The following is a 23,807-nucleotide window of genomic DNA, read 5'->3' as shown; positions in this document are numbered from 1 at the left end:
CAACTATGCGACTTCCTCCATTCACCTCTAGGCCACGCCCCATCCAATCTCCCTTATTAATAAACAGTCATTCATAACTTTTAAATGATCGTTACAGACGGCCGATGACCAACAGTCATCTTCTGGATATCAGGCTGGCTGTGCAGAAAATTTACATCCAAGAGCTGGTAAAAGTGGTATGTACGTGCACGATCATTCGGCAAATGCCAACCAACAGAGGAGAGTAGGTGTTTTAAGTTGAACAGGGCATTGCTTCGAATGCTCGTTCTTTGAAAACTTATGAAATACTACGTTTGGTACTGCTTGGCCACCAGTCGTTTAAATTCTTGAGTAATCGGACGTGTATTGACACAGTGCACGACTAGAACTGCCAATGTATTCTCAAATGTGTATGGGCGGAGTAATGAATAGATGTAAGCCCACTTCTTATGTGTATAAGAACCTTTAGTATACGGAGCAATTTTCCTGCTTCTTTCACTAAAATTAATTAGGTAAATGTCCACTAAAAATATGTCACAACATCTTAAAAGATTAACAAAAACAATGAACCTCATTTATCAAAACTGTCTTTGTTGTTCATAGTAAACAATCAGAGCCCAGTTTGAATTTTTTGGAACAGTTTAAAAAATTCAAGCGAAGCTTTGATTGCTTGCTGTAAGCAATAAGGACAGATTAACTTTTTATTTTGATAAATAAGGCCCAATGTTATTTATCACTATGTTATTTAAAAAAAGATCACAAAAAGAATCTGTCTGGACTACATTTTCATGTTTGAAATTATTTTAAATTTAATTTTCAAGCAACAAACCGTTTTACTGTCAAATTGGAGTGTAGGATCATTACTATATGATAGGGAGTGATGTGAGTAAAACATGAAAATCGGGAAGATAATAAATGTGCATACAACGACTGGAGTGTCATATTTTAGGTCATGTTTACCATATTCAAAGGATTTCCTATGTTATTTGGCAGTGACTTCACAAGAAACAGGAAGGTGGTTTATAGCACCGATCATACTTTGCACCATATGTTCCATCATAATACGCCTGGTCTGGAAGGTTGCACTGCCCATGTGTGGTGTTAAAATAACATTTCTGAGTTTTAGAAGTGGGTGATCTCTAGAAGAAATGTAGATGAAATCAGTTACAAACAAGCTTACATTTTATAATTTTTTAAAAAGTCTCCATTATCAGCCATAAAACTCTGTGTTGACTTAAAGTGTAGCTAAACGTTTGACAAACTTCTGACATGTCATATCGACATGTCAGAAGTTTGGATTGGTGGGGGTCCGAGAACTGAGACCACCACCAATCGGTAGAACGAAGCAGCTGAAGTGCTCGTGTGAGCGCTCAGCCGCTTCGTGTCTGTTCGGCTATTTCCGGAAATAAATGTATCTGTGTACGGACACAATAGAAAATCTATGAGCCCGTACACCGATACATCGGCCGAACAGACACGAAGCGCCTGAGCGCTCACACGAGGGCTTCAGCTGCTTCGTTTAACAATTGGTGGGTGTCTCAGTGCTCGGACCCCTACATAGAGACTTGTCAGAAGTTTGTCAAACGTTTAGCTACACTTTAAGTAGAGTGAATCAAAATTCGACTTTTCATTTGTGTCAGTCACCACCATAGAGTGACCATATTCTTTATTCAGCACTTACTGTGGGTTTTTAACATTTCTTGCTTGGTTGATATGTAAAGTTATTAACATTTTGTTCTGGGCTATTAACTTTACAGTTCATAGTATTGGTAGCAGAGATTTTCCACATAAAGGCAAATAAATACAAAACACTCCAGAATATCAACAATGAGAAGTGTATGAGGCTGATTGGTCACTGATTGGTCAGCCTCATACACTTCTTTACAACACCCACTTGGTCAAAAGTAAAAACACGCCCAGTTGGTCTTTAAGAAACAAATTAGTATAAATCTAAAATTGCTCATCGCACTTATAATCTTGTGACACAGCCTCTTTAATATTGAAATAAACAGTGTGTAACTGCCGGGGTAGATAGGGCTACTACCGATTTCCCCTAAACCAAGAAAATACAAGGGAATGGATTGGCCTCCTGGGCACCCTTAGAACAAATCCAATGAACACACACACAGATAGACTGACAAGTTATACCCGGGCAGCGCCAGGTACTTTTCCGTTGTCTGTTGTATGTCCTTTACGTACGGCCAAACGACTGGACCAATCTGCCTCCAATTTGGGACATAAATAAATCATGCGCTTCCATTGGTATTACACCTCTCTAGGACCTACCGGTCTTGACATATTCACAGAAGAAAATATGGCATCATTGGCTTCCACATCAAGGACCTTCCTCCATATCACATCAGATTACCTGTATTAGCCAATAGAAGCTTGCAGGTCCTTCATTCTTAGCTTCACTCACATTCACACAGTTTTAGACCAGGTTTCCATAACAACCCAGCCATTTTTCTTTACTCGACGTGTTACTCGCCATGAACGGACTGTACCTATACTGGATTTGAGCATTCCCAAAAATTGAAACCCTTCCATACCAGTCATGCCTCCAAAAAGGAACCCTGTACTTGGATGTAAGACTCCTGCGGCAAAGTGCATGGCTGCTGCCAGAGGTGCTGAAACCACTCAGCAGACCCAAGCCCGTCTCCAGGCTGACAATATACATCACAGCAAACAGCAATTTGCTGAAACTCCCCAACAGACTGAGGCATATCGGTAAGAAACAACGTTTTTAACCACCGTGCAAACTCAGGTAACTCTGAGATCTCTAGGGCCTACAGTTCTAGACATATTCACAAAAAATTGCAATACAAAAGCAAATATGGCACCACTGGCTTCCACATTAAGGGTAATCCTCCATATCACATCAGGTGACCCGTATTAGCCAACAGAAGCTTGAAGGTTTTTCATTCTTAGCTTCACTGACATACACATTGTTTTACACCACGTTCCCATAACAACCCAGTCATTTTTGTATTACACCGGGTTTCCCAGCCATCTTTCTTTATTCGCCATGAACGGACTGTACATATACTACACTGTACCTATACTGGATTTCAGCACTCTCATAAATTAAACCACTTTCCAAAAGGAACCCCGCACTTGGACAACAGACTTCTGCAGCAAAGCACATGGCTGCTGTCCAATATGCGAAAAAACCTCTCAACATACCCAAGCCCGTCTCCAGGCTGACCAGATACGTCACAGCAAACAGCGAGCTGCTGAAATTCCCCAGCAGGCTGAGGCATATGAATAGGAAACAAAGTTTTTAACCACACACACAAACAAAAAACAAATAGACCAGTGCGAAGCCGGGTAAGGGCCTGTTCACATCACCGTTCGCCCGGGGTTCCGTCTGAGGTTTCCGTCGGGTGAACCCCGCAACGGAAAGTGAAACCACAGCTTCCGTTTCAGTCAGCATTGATAGCAATGGTGACGGAAACATCGCTAATGGTTTCCGTTCGTCACCATTCCGGCAGGTTTCCAGTTTTCCGATGGAATCAATAGCGCAGTCGACTCCGCTATTGATTCCGTGAGAAAACCGGAAACCTGCCGGAATAGTGACGAACGGAAACTATTAGCAATGTTTCCGTCACCATTGAGATCAATGGTGACTGAAACGGAAGCTGTGCTTTCCCTTTCCGTTGCGGGGTTCACCCGACGGAAACCTCAGACGGAACCCCGGAACGGAAATGAACGGTGATGTGAACAGGCCCTAACTCTGCTATTCCTATATAAAAGATATATATCTAGTTTTCATATGGAACGAATTTTAGGAAGTACTTGAAGCCTTTCCCGACTACCTGAACAATAAGGGCCTGTCTACATCAGCCTTCGCTTTCCGTTGATGAGTTTTGTCTGAGCTTTCCGTCGGAAGAACCCATCAATGGAAACCATAGATTCTACTTGCATTACCATTGATTTCAATGTTAATGCTTCCGTTGCTAATGGTTTCTGTTTGTCTCCGTTCCATAAGGTTTCAGTTTTTTTGACGGAATCAATAGCTCGCCCCATACTTAGCGGGTGACGGCTTTGTATTACACAGTCGACACCTCACTGCAAAGGGCGGAATCAAAAATCACTTTGATTCCGCTCATTTAACCCCTTAAACGCAGTGGTCAATCACGACCGCGGCATTTAAATTGTTAGAATCAAGAGATTACAGGGTGCCGATGGTCGTCATGGCAGACTTAGGGCCTAATGAAGGTCCCCAGGTCTGCCATCATTGCACTCCCTTGAAGCCTGCCTCTGGAGGGCTTCATATGAGACGGTTAGTATAGCGATACACTGCAATACATTAGTATTGCAGTATATCATGCAAGCGATCCAACGCATTATATACATACATACACATATTATATACATAACCATTATTTGTATCCCAACTCTCTCATCTTTATATTTAATTTATCAATACTGTTTTTTTATTACTTCCCTAATAACTGTAAACTGACCAGTAGTATATAGGTACAACTATAACCTTGCTATACATAAATACTTATGTTGCCATATTATTATAAACTAGAAACTATAGTAACCTAACTATTACTCATATATTTATACTGCAATGCAGGAAATTCCGTCCGAAAAACCGCACCAAATTGTGGTGCAGTTTTGGGAGGAATGTCCGCTTTCATCCAATTTGACAGCTGCAGCCTGTGATTGGCTGCAGCAGTCACATGGGATGAAACGTCATTCCAGGAGGCCGGCCTGCACGGAAAACAGAGGGACGCGTTGCCATTACTATGGAGAACAGGGTAAGTATAAGCTTTTATTTTCTTCTGAGTTGCGGTGTTATCACAGCTTTTCAGCTGCAAAAAAAATCAAAACATTTACTATTTGATGCAGGTTTTACCTCAATTCAATGGGGAATAAGGAAAACCCGCAATACAAAAACAGCAATTCCAAAGCATAAATTGACATGCTGCGGATTAAAAAACCGCACCGCAGGTCAATTTATGAACTTTTGTTTATGCAGAATTTTTATGCAGCGTGTGAATGAGATCTGTTCAAATATCATTCATTCTGCTGCTACTGTATTATCCTGCGGATTTTCCACTATGAAATCCATTGTGGAAAATCTGCAGTGTTTACGCTATGTGTGGACATATCCTTTCAGCGTGCAAGCGCTTGTTTCCCGTTACCACAACAACCAGGAGAAGCCCGTCCCACTAGCATTATAAGGGCCAAAACAATCAATCAAGCCAGCAATTGATGCAACCTTATCGCATACTAAACTTCATACTATATCTTACGGCTTATTCAGATGAGCGTGTAGCGTCCATGGCCACGGGCCGTCGGGGTTAGTCACCTCCCGACGGCCGCAGCCATGGATCCGTGAGCGCTGGTCCCCATCTCCTTCCTAGGAGACGCCAGCGCTCACTTCCGCTCCGGTTTGCTGTCACCCGTAGGGTGCGCGCGCGCCTGGCCTTAAAGGGCCAGCGCGCGCACAGAGGAAATCGTCATCATCAACTGCCATGATTTCCTGGTCTATAAGAAGGCCCCAGGCCTTCTGATCCTTGCCTGAGCGTTGTTAGTTTTCCCAGTCTGTCTTGCAAATGGTCCAGACAAAAAGAAACTGGGGAGGAGACCTCCAGCTCACCTTGACACTCCAGTGTGGTGTGGATAATGGATGGCGCTCGGATCCTCGTGTCGGCACACGGCAGGCTAGCAAGGAAGGAAGAAGGTAGGATCCAGCGCTGAATGCTATTAAAACGGAATCTTAGTTCCAAGTTCCAAGTTTAATGATGATGGATTAAAAGGAAGTCCAGTTGCATGTAGTCCAGGGTGAGTGAGAAGTGAAAGTGCTTGTCCTCGGGGCCTACGCGTTTCGGACGACTGCCGCGTCCTTAAACTTGGCTGTACAGCCAAGTTTAAGGACGCGGCAGTCGTCCGAAACGCGTAGGCCCCGAGGACAAGCACTTTCACTTCTCACTCACCCTGGACTACATGCAACTGGACTTCCTTTTAATCCATCATCATTAAACTTGGAACTAAGATTCCGTTTTAATAGCATTCAGCGCTGGATCCTACCTTCTTCCTTCCTTGCAAATGGTCCCTTAGTGTTTTCCGTTCCAGTTGTTACCCGTGCCCTGTTACCTGTTCCTGTATCCCGTGCTGTTCTTGTCCCTGTGCCTATTAGTATCGGAGTCGTGTCACGTCCTGTGTCTTCTGCCACGTCCTGAGGAATTTGCCACGTCTGGCGCAACCTGCGGCATCTTTGTCATCCGCCACATCCTGTGTCTTCTGCCACGTCCGGAGGAATTCGCCACATCTGGCGCAACCTGTGGCAGCTGTGACATCCGCCACTTTTGGCTATACCTCCTGCACCCATCTCCATCAGTGCCAGAGCTGCGGCCACTGTCTGGATATCCAGGTACCTTTGTGCGGGACTTTGTATTCTGGGGTTCCTGTTGTTTGGCCAGCTGCCTCCCTGCTACGGCGGTGCGGCCTAGTGTGTCCACTAACCAGCTACTGGACAGAGCGTATTATACGTCCGTGTGCAGGACAGCACACGGGCCTATGCAATCCAATGCGACTATTCACACGTCCATGGTTTTTCATGCAGAGTGTGTCCGTTGCGTGAAACTCACTGCATGTCCTATTTTGGTCCGTTTTAGCGGACCACACCACCCATTGAAGTCAATGGGAGCGTGAAAAAGACAGACAGAACACGGACGACATCTGTGTGCTAGCCGTGTTTTTCATACACCACTTGCTAAAGAAACGAGAAGAAAAAAGCAAACCGGAACACTGATACCACACAGAACTGAAATGCATGAAATACAGTCCGTTTTTTGCGGACGCAAAACAGATACGTTTGGCTGAATCAGGTCTTAACTTCATCTTGAATTCAAATTAATGTTTTTCAATACTAATGTATGTCTACCTTATTGATTCAAGTGATCTCTGTAAGGCTTTGTTCACTTATACGTTGGAGGCTCCGTCAGATCTGCCAGGGATTACTGGAGACAATAGTGCAGCATGCTGCGCTATTGTCAGGTAAAATCACGAATACCCCGACGAAAAAGCCGACAGAACCTGTTAAAGTCAATGAGTTACGGCGGCCGCCGGCAGTGTCCGTTGTGCAACGGAACTGTTGCCTCCGTTATTCCCTTGTTCTGCTCCTCTGACGGAACAGAACAATAAAATGTCACAACGCAGTTGTGAACGAAGCCTAACTTTGTATTTTTTATTAACATGTACAGTATATTCTTGTTCCTTCCAACTTTTTGTTCAGAGACCGCCCACTAGTGCAAACTTTGGCATATTTTTGGGGCCATTTAAACAATTCTATGTTGTTGTACTGCATATGTCTCATTTTTATCTGATGAAGAGGTTTTGTCAGGGATCATTACCATGTATATTGTTTGAAAAATATTATCCTCACACATATGTATATACATTTCAGATCTTTGTGTAGTATACTGATATATAATAAGTTCTTTGTTCATGTCGGACACACCTATGGAAGACATATTTTTCTAATCTCCTACAACTCTTTTAAGTGCATAATTTGCTAGAACTTCATTGTAAACTGAATGCACTTTCCTACCACAATGAAAGATACTTAGTATGTACAGTTAGAGTCTTACAAAATAAGTATACTTTGTTTTTTTTTTAAGTAAAACATTGTTTTTTATGTCAAGCATTCTACTACATACAGGTTGCTATTATGTTTTAGAGGACACCTAGTTAGTTTATGGGGTTAAATGGTTAGTCATAGTTATAGTTAGTTTATGTTAGGTTATAGGGTATAAATTATCTATATAAATCATCAAAACTGCAAAATGTTGACTTAGTAGTCAGTAACTTCATTTGACACTGGGAGACCATTAACGGCATCCATCATACTTTGAACCATATCTTTCATCATGAAGCGTAGAGTGTCACGTGTTGCAGTACCCATGTGGGGAGTTAAAACAACATTGCTCATTTTAAGCAATGGGTGATCTCTGGAAAAAAAAGGTGAATTTAATTGTAAAGAAACTAAAAATACATTGTGCAAAATTCCAGCTTGAAGCAAATATTTAGTTTCAAATGTATTGACTGGATGAAAAGCACAGTGAAAGTATTACAAATAATAGTTTCCATTCATAAAGAGAGCTATAGACAAAAATAGAAAACTCATCTTTTGTGTAAATATTGGTATAATAAAAAACAGTAAACCATAAACAACATTGCGTGAGTAGCTGGCTTGACATGTATTTTCATTAGCATAGAAGAACAATTATATCCTGGACAAAATCCATGGTCTCAGAGAATACATATTCCATAAATTATCGCTAAAAGTCCCACTTCAGGCTAAGATTGACTAAACTCACAGGGTGACAGAGATAGAAAGGACTACATGATAATATTTATTATACAGTAACATGATATACAATATTAAGAGAATGAGGGGAGGATATCCAGGATTGCCATATATTCATTGTGTCCAGCAGTCAACTTTTCAGACACCATAAGCTTAATTTGTTAAAACGCTCAGTGCCAGTGACACTGCTTCCCCTGCTGCTCTATCTTATGGTGGCCTCCATTCAGGGCCACCATCAGGAATTCCTGGCCCCCATACAGCCAAGATGTCTGGGCCCCCTTCTCCATTACCGGAGTTGGGCAATGGAAAGTGTGGCACTCACGTTTGTACAATATACGCATTAACGGGAACGCAAGTGATCATTGTCATGTGATATTCGCAACGGCTGGAAAAGGAGTGTACATTGAGGAGACTATTGGTACATGGTGTATTCTTCTGTCCTGCTGTGCAGCCGACTAGGGGGAGGGGTTAACTGCTCCCAGGTGATATAAATTAGCCCTCATGACTCTGTAGAGCTTGCTCTGTTTTGGCTTGCTAATCAAGTGGTTTGTATATCAAGTGAAGTTATAAAACCGGATTGACTTGCTGTGTTTTTGTGTGACATAAAGTGTGGGATATTGTGTGTGATATATGAATTGAGTGCTTGCTAAAAGAAGTTTGCAAAACGGACACAATTTAAAACCCTTTTTTCCTTCTTAGTTTCTGTCCTGCTGTGCAGCTGACTAGTGGGAGGGGTTAACTGCTCCCAGGCGATATAAATTAGCCCTCAGGACTCTGTAGAGCTTGCTCTGTTTTGGCTTGCTAACCAAGTGGTTTGTAAATTAAGTGGAGTTACAAAACCGGAGTTAAAGCCCCTGTAAGTACTCTTTCTTTTCTTTTACTTTAACAATTGTTCACTGTTTTTTTGTAACTGGGAAAATGGACAGCAAGATTGGAGGTTTTCTTCAGTGCTTAGTTTGCCATATGTATGCACGACTGGAGCCGGAGTTCCAGGGTGAATGCCTCTGTGGCAGATGTGAGCATGTTGTTCGCCTGGAAGCTCGCATTAGTGATCTAGAGGAGCAAAATGCAACACTGAGGGTGATAGACAATCTTGAGCGGAGCATGCTGCTGACTGAGCAAGCAGTTAGTGGGGTAGAACTGGAGGGTGAAGACATGGGTCAGCAGGATCAGGCAAGTAGCTGGGTTAATGTAGTTAGGGGCAGTAGAAAGGGGTCAAAGAAAAGGAAGGCCAATCCGGTTTCTGATATTCCAAGCAAAATTGCCAAGTTGGGTGATGATGGGAGGGTGTCAGTCTCAGAAATGGCAGCCCTAGAGGATACTGATCTCCCTAACAGCCGGGAGAAGGCTAGTAGTCGGCGGAATGGAAATGCAGGTAAGGCAAGACAATTGGTAGTTGTAGGGGATTCTATAATCAGGAAGACGGATAGAATAATTTGTCGCCAAGACCGCATCAACCGAATGGTTTGCGGTCTCCCTGGTGCCACGGTTCGGCATGTGGTGGAATGGGTGGATAAATTACTGGGAGGGGCTGGTGATGATTCAGCTGTCATGGTCCATGTGGGTACCAACAACAGAATAAATGGTAGGTGGAGGAGCCTTAAGACTAATTTTAAAGAATTAGGCTACAAGCTGAAGGGAAGGTCCAGTATTCCTGAAAATACAACCTTGGAGGTCCTTCCCTTCAGCTTGTAGCCTAATTCTTTAAAATTAGTCTTAAGGCTCCTCCACCTACCATTTATTCTGTTGTTGGTACCCACATGGACCATGACAGCTGAATCATCACCAGCCCCTCCCAGCCCATCACAGGAAAGACAGCGGGAGCTCAGGGAGTTAAATGCATGGCTTAAGACTTGGTGTAGAGGAGAAGGCTTTGGGTTCCTAGAGCACTGGGCTGACTTTTCATTGAGGTACAAACTGTATTCTGCAGATGATTTGCACCTAAATGGAAGGGGGTCCGCTGTGCTGGGGAGAGAATTCTAGCTGGGGTGGTGGAGTATTTAAACTAGGGCTGAGGAGGGTGGTCAATGAAGAAAATAAAGGGGTAGTCAGATTAGAGAGGGATCAGACTATATTGGTGGGCGAGAAACAGACTGTGGGTAGACGACTAGACAACTGGATAAGGAGTTCCTTTTGTTACAAAAAAGCAATGAAAATGAAAATAAAAATGCCCAAATAATGTCAAATAATCACATTTCTGATAATGAAAGTGAAAAACTGAAAGGCAAGTTAAAGTGTATGTTCACAAATGCCAGAAGTCTAGCAAGCAAAATGGGGGAGCTGGAGGCCTTGATACTGGAAGAAAATATAGATATAGTTGGTGTTGCTGAAACATGGCTAGACTCTTCTCATGACTGGGCTGTAAATCTACAGGGTTTTACACTTTTTCGGAAAGACAGGACAAATAGGAAATAGGCGGCGGTGCATGTCTGTATGTGAGAAGTGATGTGAAGGCGAGTGTGAAAGAGACATTAGAGGGTAAAGATTGTGAGGAGGTTGAAATCTTGTGGGTGAAACTAGAAAGGGAGGTAAATACTGAAAAACTTACTTTTGGTGTAATCTAGAGATGGAAGGTCAGCTATATAAACAGATGGAGCAGGCTGCACAGGCTGGTACTGTAGTGATAATGGGAGATTTTAATTACAGGGATATTAATTGGCATCATGGTTTCAACCTGTTGCAGGAAAATTTTATGGGCCAGTTTGTGGAAGACCCGACTAGAGGTGAAGCTCTGTTGGATCTGGTCATTTCTAATAATGCAGAGCTTGTTGGGAATGTCAATGTTCGTGAAAACGTGGGTAACAGTGATCACAATATAGTTACATTTTGCCTATACTGTAAAAAACAAACACAGGCTGGGAGGGCAAAAACACTTAATTTTAAGAAGGCCAATTTCCCCAGGACGAGGGCTGCAATTCAGGATATAGATTGGGAACAACTAATGTCAAATAATGGTACAAATGATAAATGGGAGATGTTCAAATCTACTTTGGGTAATTATAGTGCAAAATGTATTCTTATAAGTAACAAGTATAAATTACTAAAATTAAACCCCACATGGCTTACACCTTCTGTAAAAAGGGCAATACATAACAAAAAAGGGCATTTGAAAAATACAAATCTGAGGGTACAGCTGTAGCCTTTTTAAATTATAAAGAGCGTCATAAAATATGTAAAAATGTAATAAAATTAGCAAATAATTCTTCAAGTATATAAATGCAAAAAAGCCAAGGTCTGAACATGTAGGATCCTTAGATAGTGGTAATGGGGAGTTGGTTACAGGGGATCAAGAGAAGGCAGGGTTACTAAATGGGTTCTTCAGCTCTTTATATACAACAGAAGAAAGAGCAGCTGATAAAGCCGGGGCCAATGCTGTTAATATATCAGTTGATACTGCATTGGATGAATGTAGTTATGGTCCAAGCTAAATAAAATAAAATAAACGTGCACAAGGTCCCGGGACCAAATGGGTTACACCCTAGAGTTCTTAAAGAGCTTAGTTCAGTTATTTCAATCCCCCTCTTCATAATATTTAGAGATTCTCTAGTGACTGATATAGTGCCAAGGGACTGGCGCAGGGAAAATGTGGTGTCTATTTTCAAAAAGGGCTCTAGATCTTCACTGGGTAATTATAGACCAGTAAGCTTAACATCCATCATGGGGAAAATGTTTGAGGGGCTATTGAGGGACTATATACAGGATTATGTGACAAAAATAGTATTACAAGTGACAGCCAGCACGGTTTTACAAAGGACAGAAGTTGTCAAACTAACCTGATTTGTTTTTATGAAGAGGTGAGCAGAAGCCTAGACAGGAGGGGGCCGCTGTGGATATAGTGTTTTTGGACTCTGCAAAGGCATTTGACACTGTCCCTCATAGACGTCTAATGGGTAAATTAAGGACTATAGGTTTAAATAGATAGTATAGTTTGTAATTGCATTGAGAATTGGCTGAAAGACCGTATCCAGAGAGTTGTGGTCAATGATTCCTACTCAGAATGGTCCTCGGTTATATATTGAACTAATTTATTAATGATATAGAGCAGGGGTCGGGAACCTATGGCTCGCGAGCCAGATATGGCTCTTTTGATGGCCGTATCTGGCTCGCAGACAGGGCTCCTACCCAGTGGCGGATTATCATTAGGGCGTTTCGGGCGGTCGCCCGGGGCCCAAGACTGCCAGGGGGCCCAAGGAGCCTATGACCGCCCGAACCCCCTCATGCCCAGTGGCGTCGCTAGCACCGGAGGGAGCCCCGGTGCCAGGACCGCACCTGTCAGGCGAGGGGAGCTTTGCTTCTACTTAGCAGCCGTGGTCTGTGCTGCTTTAGAAGCTCCCCCTCCAGCCCCCCTTCCCTGCTCTAAACATCTCTGCTGCTAGCTGTCGGGACATGGGGGAGGGGAGACTGTCGGCGGGCTCTGTGCTGTGAGCAGGAGAAGAGCTGCAGTGAAGACATAAAAGGTAAGTGCATGTGTGTTTAATATCCATATTCATGTGTGTTTAATGTCCATATTCATGTATGTTTAATGTCCATATTCATGTATGTTTAATGTCCATATTCATGTATGTTTAATGTCCATATTCATGTATGTTTAATGTCCATATTCATGTGTTTACAAGGTGTACTTTGTGTATAATGTGCATACTCGTGTATAATGTGCCTACTTAGTGTATAATGTGCATACTCGTGTGTACTTTGTGTACTATGCATACTTTGTGTATAATGTGCCTACTTTGTGCATAATGTGTGTACTTTGTGTACTGTGCGTACTTTGTGCATAATGTGCGTACTTTGTACTGTGCGTACTTTGTGCATAATGTGCGTACTTTGTGCGTACTTTGTGCATAATGTGCGTACTTTGTGCGTACTTTGTGCGTACTTTGTGCATAATGTGCGTACTTTGTGCATAATGTGCGTACTTTGTGCATAATGTGGTACTTTGTGTACTGTGCATACTTTGTGCATAATGTGCCTACTTTGTGCATAATGTGCGTACTTTGTGCATAATGTGCGTACTTTGTGCATAATGTGCCTACTTTGTGCATAATGTGCGTACTTTGTGCATAATGTGGTACTTTGTGTACTGTGCATACTTTGTGCATAATGTGCATACTTTGTGCATAATGTGCGTACTTTGTGCATAATGTGCGTACTTTGTGCATAATGTGCCTACTTTGTGCATAATGTGCGTACTTTGTGTACTTTGTGCATAATGTGGGTACTTTGTGCATAATGTGCGTACTTTGTGTACTTTGTGCATAATGTGTGTACTTTGTGCATAATGTGCGTACTTTGTGCATAATGTGGTACTTTGTGTACTGTGCATACTTTGTGCATAATGTGCGTACTTTGTGTACTTTGTGCATAATGTGCGTACTTTGTGCATAATGTGCCTACTTTGTGCATAATGTGCGTACTTTGTGTACTTTGTGCATAATGTGCGTACTTTGTGCATAATGTGCATACTTTGTGTACTTTGTGCATAATGTGCGTACTTTGTGCATAATGTCCTTACTTTGTGCATAATGTGCGTACTTTGTGCATAATATGGTACTTTGTGTACTGTGCGTACTTTGTGCATAATGTGCCTACTTTGTGTACTTTGTGCATAATGTGGTACTTTGTGTACTTTGTGCATAATGTGCGTACTTTGTGCATAATGTGCCTACTTTGTGTACTTTGTGCATAATGTGCGTACTTTGTGCATAATGTGCATAATGTGCGTACTTTGTGCATAATGTGCGTACTTTGTGCATAATTTGCGTACTTTGTGCATAATGTGGTACTTTGTGTACTGTGCGTACTTTGTGCATAATGTGCCTACTTTGTGTACTTTGTGCATAATGTGGTACTTTGTGTACTGTGCGTACTTTGTGCATAATGTGCATAATGTGCGTACTTTGTGCATAATGTGCCTACTTTGTGTACTGTGTGTACTTTGTGCATAATGTGCGTACTTTGTGCATAATGTGCGTACTTTGTGCATAATGTGCGTACTGTGTGTACTTTGTGCATAATGTGCCTACTTTGTGTACTAGTGTTTAGGTAGTGTTAGCAATAGTTACGGCGCGGCAGGGTGGTGGTGGAGAAGGGGGGCCCAAGTTTGGGTAACAGCCCAGGGCCCATGGTCTTCTTAATCCGCCACTGCTCCTACCTGTCTATGGGAAGGATGCATGCACCGCGCTCCATCAGCCCGTGCACCGCGCTCCATCAGGCCGCGGTGCACGCTGATATTGGTAGTTCTTTGATGGCCTGATAAGCATTGGCGGCAGTGGTGAGCGGCAGGGAGCATGGACTACATTTCCCATAACTCCCTGCATAGCCGCGCCGTCTGCAAGCACGCACCTGCGTCCCCTAGTGAAGCGGCATCTGCCTCCTCCCTTGTGTCTCCCTTGGACGTTAACGGTAGGAAGTATTCTATTCGTCGTTGGTTAGCAACAGCATTAAAACGTTATTATGTTATAAAAAAAAGAGTTCGGAGATTTGTTGTTCTTTAAAATTAAATACAAGTCAATGTGTGCACTTTATGTACAGTGAGACTATTTAATAAAGTTCAATTATTTATTACGCTGGGTGTGCCTGCTTGTATGTACCACTTTAAGTAGTAAATGCTTTAGTTCCCTATGGGTCTGAGCCTCTCTTTTTTGTTCATTTTCTGTAAGACCAACACTTTTAAAAGGGCCACTGACAGATACAATTGCTCCAGCGGTCACTTAGTACACAAAGGAGTGTTCCTCTCTGCTGCACTAAGCCACCGCTGGACCTAAACAATAATTCGCTGTAAAATAATAAAATAGATAATTGACATAACTGACAATGCGTTGTGTGACATGTCCAACATTCCAGCTTCTTTCTTCTGCGAATGCCTCAAAGCTGGCATTCTCTCAACATCAGGTGGGAAGAATGCCAGCTTCCAGTCATGCGCAGGAAAAAGAAGAAGCCAGACTGCTGGACTGATGTCATGCATCGCAAGCTCACAATGTAAGTTATTTATTTAATTTTTTTACTGCTAATTACCATTGTTTCAGTCCAGTTGTGGCTTTATACAGCAGGGAGGAGCATTCCTTGCTGTACTAAGTGAACATTGGAGCGATTGATCTGTCAATGGCCCTTTAAACATATTGTACGGCTCTCGCGGAATTATATTTCAAAATATGTGGCGTTTACGGCTCTTAGCCAAAAAGGTTCCTGACCCCTGATATAGAGGATGGGTTTAATAGCACTATTTCTATTTTTGCAGATGACACCAAGCTATGTAGTATTGTTCAGTCTATGGAAGATGTTCGTGAATTGCAAGCGGATTTAAAGGGAAGGTGTCGCGAAAATTTTTTTTTTTATATGTTATTGCTTTTATTATGTCATTAAAATACATTTTATTTATTTGTGTTTTTGTGTTGTACTTTTTTCTCTCTTTTACTTCTCCAAGGGGGCTGCCATTTTTTTTTCATCTCTGTATGTGTCGATTAACGACACATACAGAGATGGAATACGGCACATACATCCCCATAGAGAATGCGAACGGGAGCCATTCCATTCACTATAGCGTACGCCGTCTGTGTGGAAATGGCGCATGCGCCGCTCCCACACAGTCCAAAAGGAATTTCTTCGGCAGATCGACATCCGGCACCATTTTCATGTGCACCGGAAGCCGCGGCCGGACAGTAAGATGACTACTTCCGGTCGCGGCTTCCGTCCATATGTTCAGAAGCAAGGACTAGGAGCGGAGGGAACGGAGGCAGCAGCGGCAGCGACAGGAGCAGGTAAGTTATGTTTGTGACATGTGTATGTTCGTGTTATACTGTCTGATTACCACTGTATCTAATCCTCCTACACTGTGAATTCGCTCAAAAAAATGGCGGCACACAGTGTAGGAGGTTTGAACATTCAACCCCCTCCTTTCTCCAGGCTAGTGCCAGGATAAAGGAGGGGGGATTGTTTGAGGACACTAGAGCGAGTGTGTCTTCTCCAATTTTGCAGCATAAAGCAATGAGGTTGCTTTACCACATGCCAATGCTGCATTTTTGGGAATTGCACCCTCTAGTGACCAGCACATGAAAATGTTATAAATTAGAATCTAATTTATAATATTTCCTGACTTGTGAAAAAATTTAAAAAATTAGAACAATGTGTAATCATTTATATACTAACAGTTTAACTAAAAAAAAAAAAAATAATTTTTCTAGCAACACATTCCCTTTAAACAAACTAAGTGTTTGGGCATCCAGTTGGCCAATGAAGTTTAATGTAGATAAATTTAAAGCTATGCATCTGGGTACCAACAACCTGCATGCATTATTTGTGTTAGGGGGAGCTACACTGGGGGATTCACTTGTTGAGAAGGATCTGTGTGTATCTGTAGATCAAAGACTAAATAACAGCATGCAATGTCAATCAGCTGCATCTAAGGCCAGCAAGATATTGTCGTGTGTTAAAAGAGGCATGGACTCGCGGGACAGGGATATAATCTTACCACTTTACAAAGCATTAGTGCGGCCTCATCTAGAATATGCAGTTCAGCTCTGGGCTCCAGTTCATAGAAAGGATGCCCTGGAGTTGGAAAAAATACAAAGAAGAGCAACGAAGCTAATAAGGGGCATGGAGAATCTAAATTATGAGGAAAGATTAAAAGAATTAAACCTATTTAGCCTTGAGAAAAGACGACTAAGGTGGGACATGATTAATTTATATAAATATATTAATGGCACATACAAAAAATATGGTGACATCCTGTTACATGTAAAACCCCCTCAAAAAACATGGGGGCACTTCCTCCGTCTGGAGATAAAAAGGTTCATCCTGCAGAGGCGACAAGCCTTCTTTACTGTGAGAACTGTGAATCTATGGAATAGTCTACCGCAGGAGCTGGTCACAGCAGGGACAATAGATGGCTTTAAAAGATGGTTAGATAATTTCCTAGAACAAAAAAATATTAGCTCCTATGTGTAGAAATTTTTACCTTCCCTTTTCCCATCCCTTGGTTGAACTTGATGGACATGTGTCTTTTTTTCAACCGTACTAACTATGTAACTGATTTTGGTGCTGATATCAATTACAGTGAACGAAACCATGGAGCAGGCAGTGACCGGTTAATGCCCTGGATTTTGATCTATTTAGCCCAAACGTATCCCAATGTATAGAATACATCGCCCGGGGAACGGCCCTGAGGAATCTCCTGAAGTCACTGTCCATAAATGGCAGTGACGTCTGGAGCTTTCCCAGGGCTGAAGCCTTCTACTATCGCTCTACCCAGGGACTCTGGGGCTGTTCCTGATGTCCCTGTACGTAAAGTGACGTCAGAAGTTTTGCAAAGCCCGAGTACACGGCCGGAGCGTCGGCAACGCTCTGACCAGGGATTCCGGCCCTGGAGAATCCCCTGACGTCACTTTATATATATGGACAGTAACGTCAGGTGCTTTCCCAGGGACAAAGTCCACGGGTAGAGCACTTGCGAGTCTCTGCCTGGGGACTACAGCATTGGGAAGCTCCTGACATCACAGTCCATATAGTAATGTCAGGAGCAGTATACGTTTTTTTGTGGGATCTCTCAGGATGGAATAGTATAGTCTACTACACTATTCCATCCTTTAAAAATACGGTATACCGACCACTACCAGCCCGAAGTAGGCTAGGTGGACATAATGGAGACCTATGAATTATCGTCTACGTTGTTTATAGTGCATGTTAGAAGATTTCCTGACGTACACGATAAACTTAGGGCAACAACACGATGTGAAGGGGGCCTTAAGGGAGGGAGAAGCACTTGTGAGGATGTAAGGAACACTAATGCTCCGTTCTTACTTTGCCATTAAAGTTCAATGTATTTTTCAACAGCATAAATCGGAGGCTTTCCCTTTGATTTCTGAAGAAGATGGGCCACAAGCGTGTAGCAGATCTGCACGAGAATAAAGGCCCTGTTCATACAGAGTTTTTTTGCTGCGAAAACCGCGTTGGAAACTGCTGCAAAAAACGTCCGAAATCACCTCCTATTGGTTTCAATGGGAGGCGAAGGCGGTTTTTTCCCACGAGTGGAAAAAAACCGCTTGCGGGAAAAAGAAGCGACATGCCCTTTCTTCGGCAGTTCCGTCTCTGACCTCCCAATGACATCAATAGGAGGCAGAGAAAGCTTGAAGGAATTTCGAGGCATATTTTTTGCCTGCAAAAAAACTGCGTGAACAAGGTCTAAGTCCCAATGTCATTCTAAGCTGCTTATCCTCTGCTTTTCCATGCAAAATAAGTAGCATGCTACTTATTGCTGTGGTGGATTTATTTTCATGGTGCGGACAAAAACAGGTGCAAAATTTTTCGTAGCATGTGAACTGGGTTGCAGAAATCTCATATGCATGGGATGCAGAATCATCGGCATGTCATCGGAATCCGTATCAAATACAACATGTGTGAACGGGGCCTTAGGGGGGAGTTAAAAAAATTCTGTTAGGCCAAATTCACACGATACTTATTACTTGCAAATTTGTCGCGGATATTTTGGTGCGGAAAATTCGCAGTCTAATACAGTATCAGCAAGTAAATGAAATCAAGAAATCTCACATCTACATGTCGGGGTTTTTTTCTGCACAAAAATTGACCTCCGGTGTGTATTTGAAAATATGCTACATGTCAATTTATCTTGTGTTTCCGCTTGCAAATTATTTATAACTAGTTTAAAAAAAAAAAAAATCTGCAGCATAAATCCTGGACCTATTTCCGCATCAAAATGTAAAAGCCGCACATTCCTCAATGTGTGCGTGTAGCCTTACAGGTTTTGCTAGGGATTTACAGCAAATTAACCCTTTACATTGTAAAGGATGAAATACGTTACAATTCTGCAACATAATAGGCATGCAGCTGATTTAAAAATCATCGGCACATCCTAAATTCCATGCAGATTTTTTTTTTCTGCTGCATGTGCATGAGGTTTTGAAAACCCCATTCACATAAGTTAGGGCTTATTGAGACTAACGTGTTAATTGCCCGTGTAAAGGACGTTTTTTTTAATGGCGGTCACACGCTGCATGTATTTCTATGGGGCTATTCACAGGGTCGTTGTTTTAACGGACCGTGTGAAGGGCCTGTAAAAAAAATAGGACATATCCTATTTTTGTCCATTTTCACGTATCCCTCAATAGACTCATGTCTGAGGGATCTGTAAAAACGGGTCCCGAACGGGTGAAAATCGCAATGAAAAACGGCCGTTATTCACTGCTGATTTCACACACGTTCATCTGAATATAGCCCTACATTGTAATTTGCAGTGAATTTTCAGTGCACAATCCACACCAAATATAGGAGACAAGTGGCCTTATTCAGACGTCCATATTCGGTCTGTGATATACGGATGTGTCGGCCATATTTCCCAGACCGACCACAGTTCGGGAGCCGGGTTTCTAGTATCACAGTTAACAGTTTAAAGGGAATGTGTTGCCAGAAAAACATGTTTTTTTTTTAAAAATTAAACATTTAGTGTGTGGGTGATTAAACATTGTTCAAATTTTTTTTATTTTTTTGCACGAGTCCAGGAAATATTATAAATTATTTCTAATTTATAATACTACCCATTTTTGGTCACTAGATGGAGCTGTTCCCAAAATTGCAGCATTGCAACATTGGGTTAAAAGCCCTCGCTCTAGTGAGCTCTCAGCATCCCCCCCTCCTTTATCCTGGCTAGTGCCGGGATAAACGAGGGGTTTGAACGATGTAACCTCCTACACTGTGTGTCGCCATTTTTTGAGCTAACCCACAGTGTAGTAGGTTTACATACAGTAGTAAACACACACAAACACGAACATACATTGAAATCTCTTACCTGCTCCTGCCGCCGCGGCTCCCTCCGGCCCGTCCGCTCCGTTTGCTGCCGCTGGTGCAAGTGCACAAATCCGGAAGCCGCGACCGGAAGTAGTAATATTACTGTCCGGCCGCGACTTCCGGTCCACAGGAAAATGGCGCCGGACGGCGCCAATTTCGAATAGGACTGTGTGGGAGCGGCGCATGCGCAGTTCCCACACAGACGCCGTACACTGCAGTCAATGGGACGGGAGCCGTTCGCAGTCCCTATGGGACTGTGGCTGCCGTATTCCATGTCTGTATGTGTCGTTAATCGACACACACAGAAATGGAACAAAAAATGGCAGCCCCCATAGGGAAGAAAAAGTGTAAAAATAAGAAAAAGTAAAACACAAACACACAAATGAATATAAACGTTTTTAATAAAGCACTAACATCTTTAACATATAAAAAAATAATTTGTGATGACACTGTTCCTTTAACTTGACCCAGCACAGCCCAGTGACTAAAACAGGGCTGATTTCCCGGTTACAATGGAAAAGAATAGTATAAAAAATAAGTTTAAAAAAAAAAAATAATAATAATAATAATAATAATAATAAAAAAAATACATTAAATAAAAAATACACATAAAATACTCACCTAAAAAAACATTCCCCCCACAAATCATTGTCGTAACATAGGCCCTGACCCAATTACCCTAAAATAGATGTGTAATACAGTATATCAACAGTTACGGTAGACAATCACAAATAAATAGCCTATTTTAGGGTAACACTATATTGCTAGATAAAAATAACTAGAAAGTAAAACCGCATATTATTTTACTATTATTTTCAAACTTTAAGGCTAAAAATTAGAAAAATCATGTGTGTGAAAATGATGAAATATCACGTAGTTAGCCCAACAAATAAAACAAGTTATGGCCATAACTAACGCAAGCTAAAAATGGCTAAATGGTGTCTGGTCCTAAAGGCTCAAAATGGCCTGGTCCTGAATCGGTTAAAGGGGTTGTGTAGTTTAAAAAGCACATTTTCATATACCATATTAGCAAGTGAATAGAGGAGGGGTCCTCTGTTCAGGATTCTCATCTCTTGTTTAGAGTGAAGAGCAGTTACAAAGAGCATCTTTCTTAATAGAGAGCTCATTTTTTTGAATGGGTACTGTGTAATGCTTTCCCATGCTGGTGGTGCTGTAGGGAAATTTAACACTTAGGCTTCATGCACATGACCGTGTTCGGTCCGTGATATAAGGTCCACATGTCGGCCGCTCCTAGCATCATAGTTATGTACGATGCCATGAATCACTGCCTCGCTACCGTCCTGTGCTGAAAACATGATTATAGTACGGGACAGTTTTTCCCGCAGCGAGGCAGTGAACCTAGCGTCATGGATAACTATGATGCTAGGAGCCCGGCTTCCTGCAGTGTGTTCGGTCTGGGAAATGCGACCGACATGCGGACCGTATATCACGGACCGAACACGGTCGTGTGCATGGGGCCTTGCTGCCAGGTTTCCTCAGAGATTACAGATGATTACTGGAGGTCTCAGGAGGGGGACACTTTGTGATCTGCTTATTGTCAAAAGACACTTCTAACACGTAGGCATTGTCTAAAGCATAGAATCCCTTTAAAGAAAACCTGTCACTAGAGTTTAGGACATTAAACCGACAGTATGTCATTATACTGCTTGGGTTTAGCGTCCTAAACATGTCCCTCTCAAAATTGACATTATAGCATTTTGTCTAAAAAGGAGTTATAATACAGCGTGCACTGTATGTAAATGACCAGAGAAGAGTCCTGAGATAGCCAAACCAGGGGCGTAACTAGGAATGACTGGGCCCCATAGCAAACTTTTGACTGGGCCCCCTTTCCCTAGGTGCCACACACAGCCCCCCTTGTAGATAGTGCCCCCTATAGATATCGCCATAAAGCCCCCACTGTGGATAGCGCCATACAGCCCTCTATAGATATCACCATACAGACCCCTGTAGATAGTGTCCCCCTGTAGATTGTACCATACAGCCCCCTGTAGGCAGTGCTATACAGCCCCCCTTGTAGACAGTGTCACACCCCACTTGTAGATAGCGCCCCCCACCTCCCCCTATAGATCGTACCATACAGCCCCCTGTAGATATCGCCATAAAGCCCCCCTGTAGATATCGCCATACAGCACCCTGTAGATAGCGCCATACAGTCCCCTTTTGTAGATAGAACCATACAGCCCCACTGTTGATAGCGCCATACAGACCCCTGTAGAAAGCGCCATACAGTCCCCCCCTGTAGATAGCGCCATACAGTCCCCCCCTGTAGATAGCACCATACAGTCCCCCCCCTGTAGATAGCGCCATACAGCCCCCCTTCTGCAGATAGGGCCATATAGCGACTCCCCCTACTGTAGATTGCACCATATAGCGACCCCCCTCCTGTAGATAGCGCTATATAGCGACCCCCAAACAAATAAAAAAGTCATACTCACCTATGACGAACGGAGCGAATCAACGCCGACAGGATCCCTGCGTAGGCCGGCGTGATCTAGTGACGTAAAACGAACGTGACCTGTAGCCTAGTAAATGGCAGGGTAGGGAGACTCCTCCCTGCTCTGCGATAGTGTTCAATAACATCTGCGTCCCAAAGACGCAGATACTATTGAACATGGCGTCGCTACTGCTGTAGCAGCCATAGCGACTGCTAACGGCGCCACCAGGCATGGGGGGGGGGCCCGTGATGGCAGGCAGCACGGGCTCTTTCCTGCCGCGGGCCCCGTAGCAGTCGCTATGGCTGCTACAACGGTAGGTATGCCACAGAGCCCAACAGTTTCCTGCACATGTGCGAAGATGAAGCCGGGGTCATTACACCTGGACTCATCTCTGATAATTTATATACAGCGCACGCTGTATTATAACTTCTTTTTAGACAACATGATAAAACGAATAGTATTGAGAGTCTTAGAACGCTAAACCCCCTAGCATTATAACGTCATGCTGATGGTTTAGTGCCCTAAAATGTAGTGACAGGCTCCCTTTATGGAAAAAATTATCTGATAAGCATAAAATGACAAAGCAAATTAAATTGTTTACCTTGGCAGTGGTTCCGGATACGTGACATCTAATGCAGCTGCTTTGATTTGACCTGTCTGTAAAGCTTCAACCAAAGCTTCTTGATCAACAACAAGTCCTATGTGCAAAGATATTACATTACTATACATTGTATGGTTTTTAAACCATCAGTAATATTAGAAAAAGAACGTAAAAAAAAAAAAGAGATGAAAATTGCAGTTTAAACAATCTTGTTCTATGTGGTATTTTGAAATGCCAATGTTATTGCCCCTGCTTAAAAGATGGTACAGTCTGTACTTGGGCATATAAATCTTATAAATCTGTGAAACAAACAGAAATAAATACACAATACATGACACAAATAAATGAATAGATATAACCATGGTTCCTATTATTGGATACAAACCTCTGCTTATATTTATCAATGTAGCTGAGGGTTTCATCATGTGAAATTCATGTTTTCCCATCAGCTTTTCGGTTTCTGGACCAAGGTTGACAACAAGCATCACATAATCTGACTGCTGCAGTAAATCATCCAGCCCTGCACAATATGAGGCTCCCACAGATCTCTCCTCCTCCAGCCTATAAAACAATATGTACTACAGATGAGGCTTTAGGGCCTATAAACACAGGCCTCAATAAGTCACATACATATCACTCTATGTACTTT

At 42.6% G+C, this 23,807-nt stretch overlaps 1 protein-coding gene across 4 annotated transcripts in view; it reads right to left on the bottom strand.

Annotated features, from left to right (window-relative positions):
• Window positions 1–762: 762 nt before the first annotated feature.
• The window catches only part of LOC142651608 (putative 2-ketogluconate reductase), a 55,581-nt gene continuing 32,536 nt past the window's right edge, over window positions 763–23,807 (bottom strand). For 3 of the 4 annotated variants that reach the window (XM_075826539.1, XM_075826535.1, XM_075826538.1), the window contains 3 exons: window positions 23,544–23,719; window positions 23,159–23,255; window positions 7,600–7,946 (listed from right to left, as the gene is read on the bottom strand). In XM_075826539.1, coding sequence (XP_075682654.1) covers window positions 7,790–7,946; window positions 23,159–23,255; window positions 23,544–23,719 — 430 coding nt within the window. In that variant the 3' untranslated portion in view covers window positions 7,600–7,789. Of the gene's footprint in view, window positions 1,119–7,599; window positions 7,947–23,158; window positions 23,256–23,543; window positions 23,720–23,807 lie in introns of those variants that run through there. The other variant, XM_075826540.1, reaches the window with a different exon arrangement.

The sequence above is a fragment of the Rhinoderma darwinii genome, chromosome 5, assembly GCF_050947455.1.
Source record: "Rhinoderma darwinii isolate aRhiDar2 chromosome 5, aRhiDar2.hap1, whole genome shotgun sequence".
NCBI lineage: Eukaryota > Metazoa > Chordata > Amphibia > Anura > Rhinodermatidae > Rhinoderma > Rhinoderma darwinii.
Note: the sequence above shows the minus strand (reverse complement) of the source record. Positions and strands in the feature narration are given on the sequence as shown.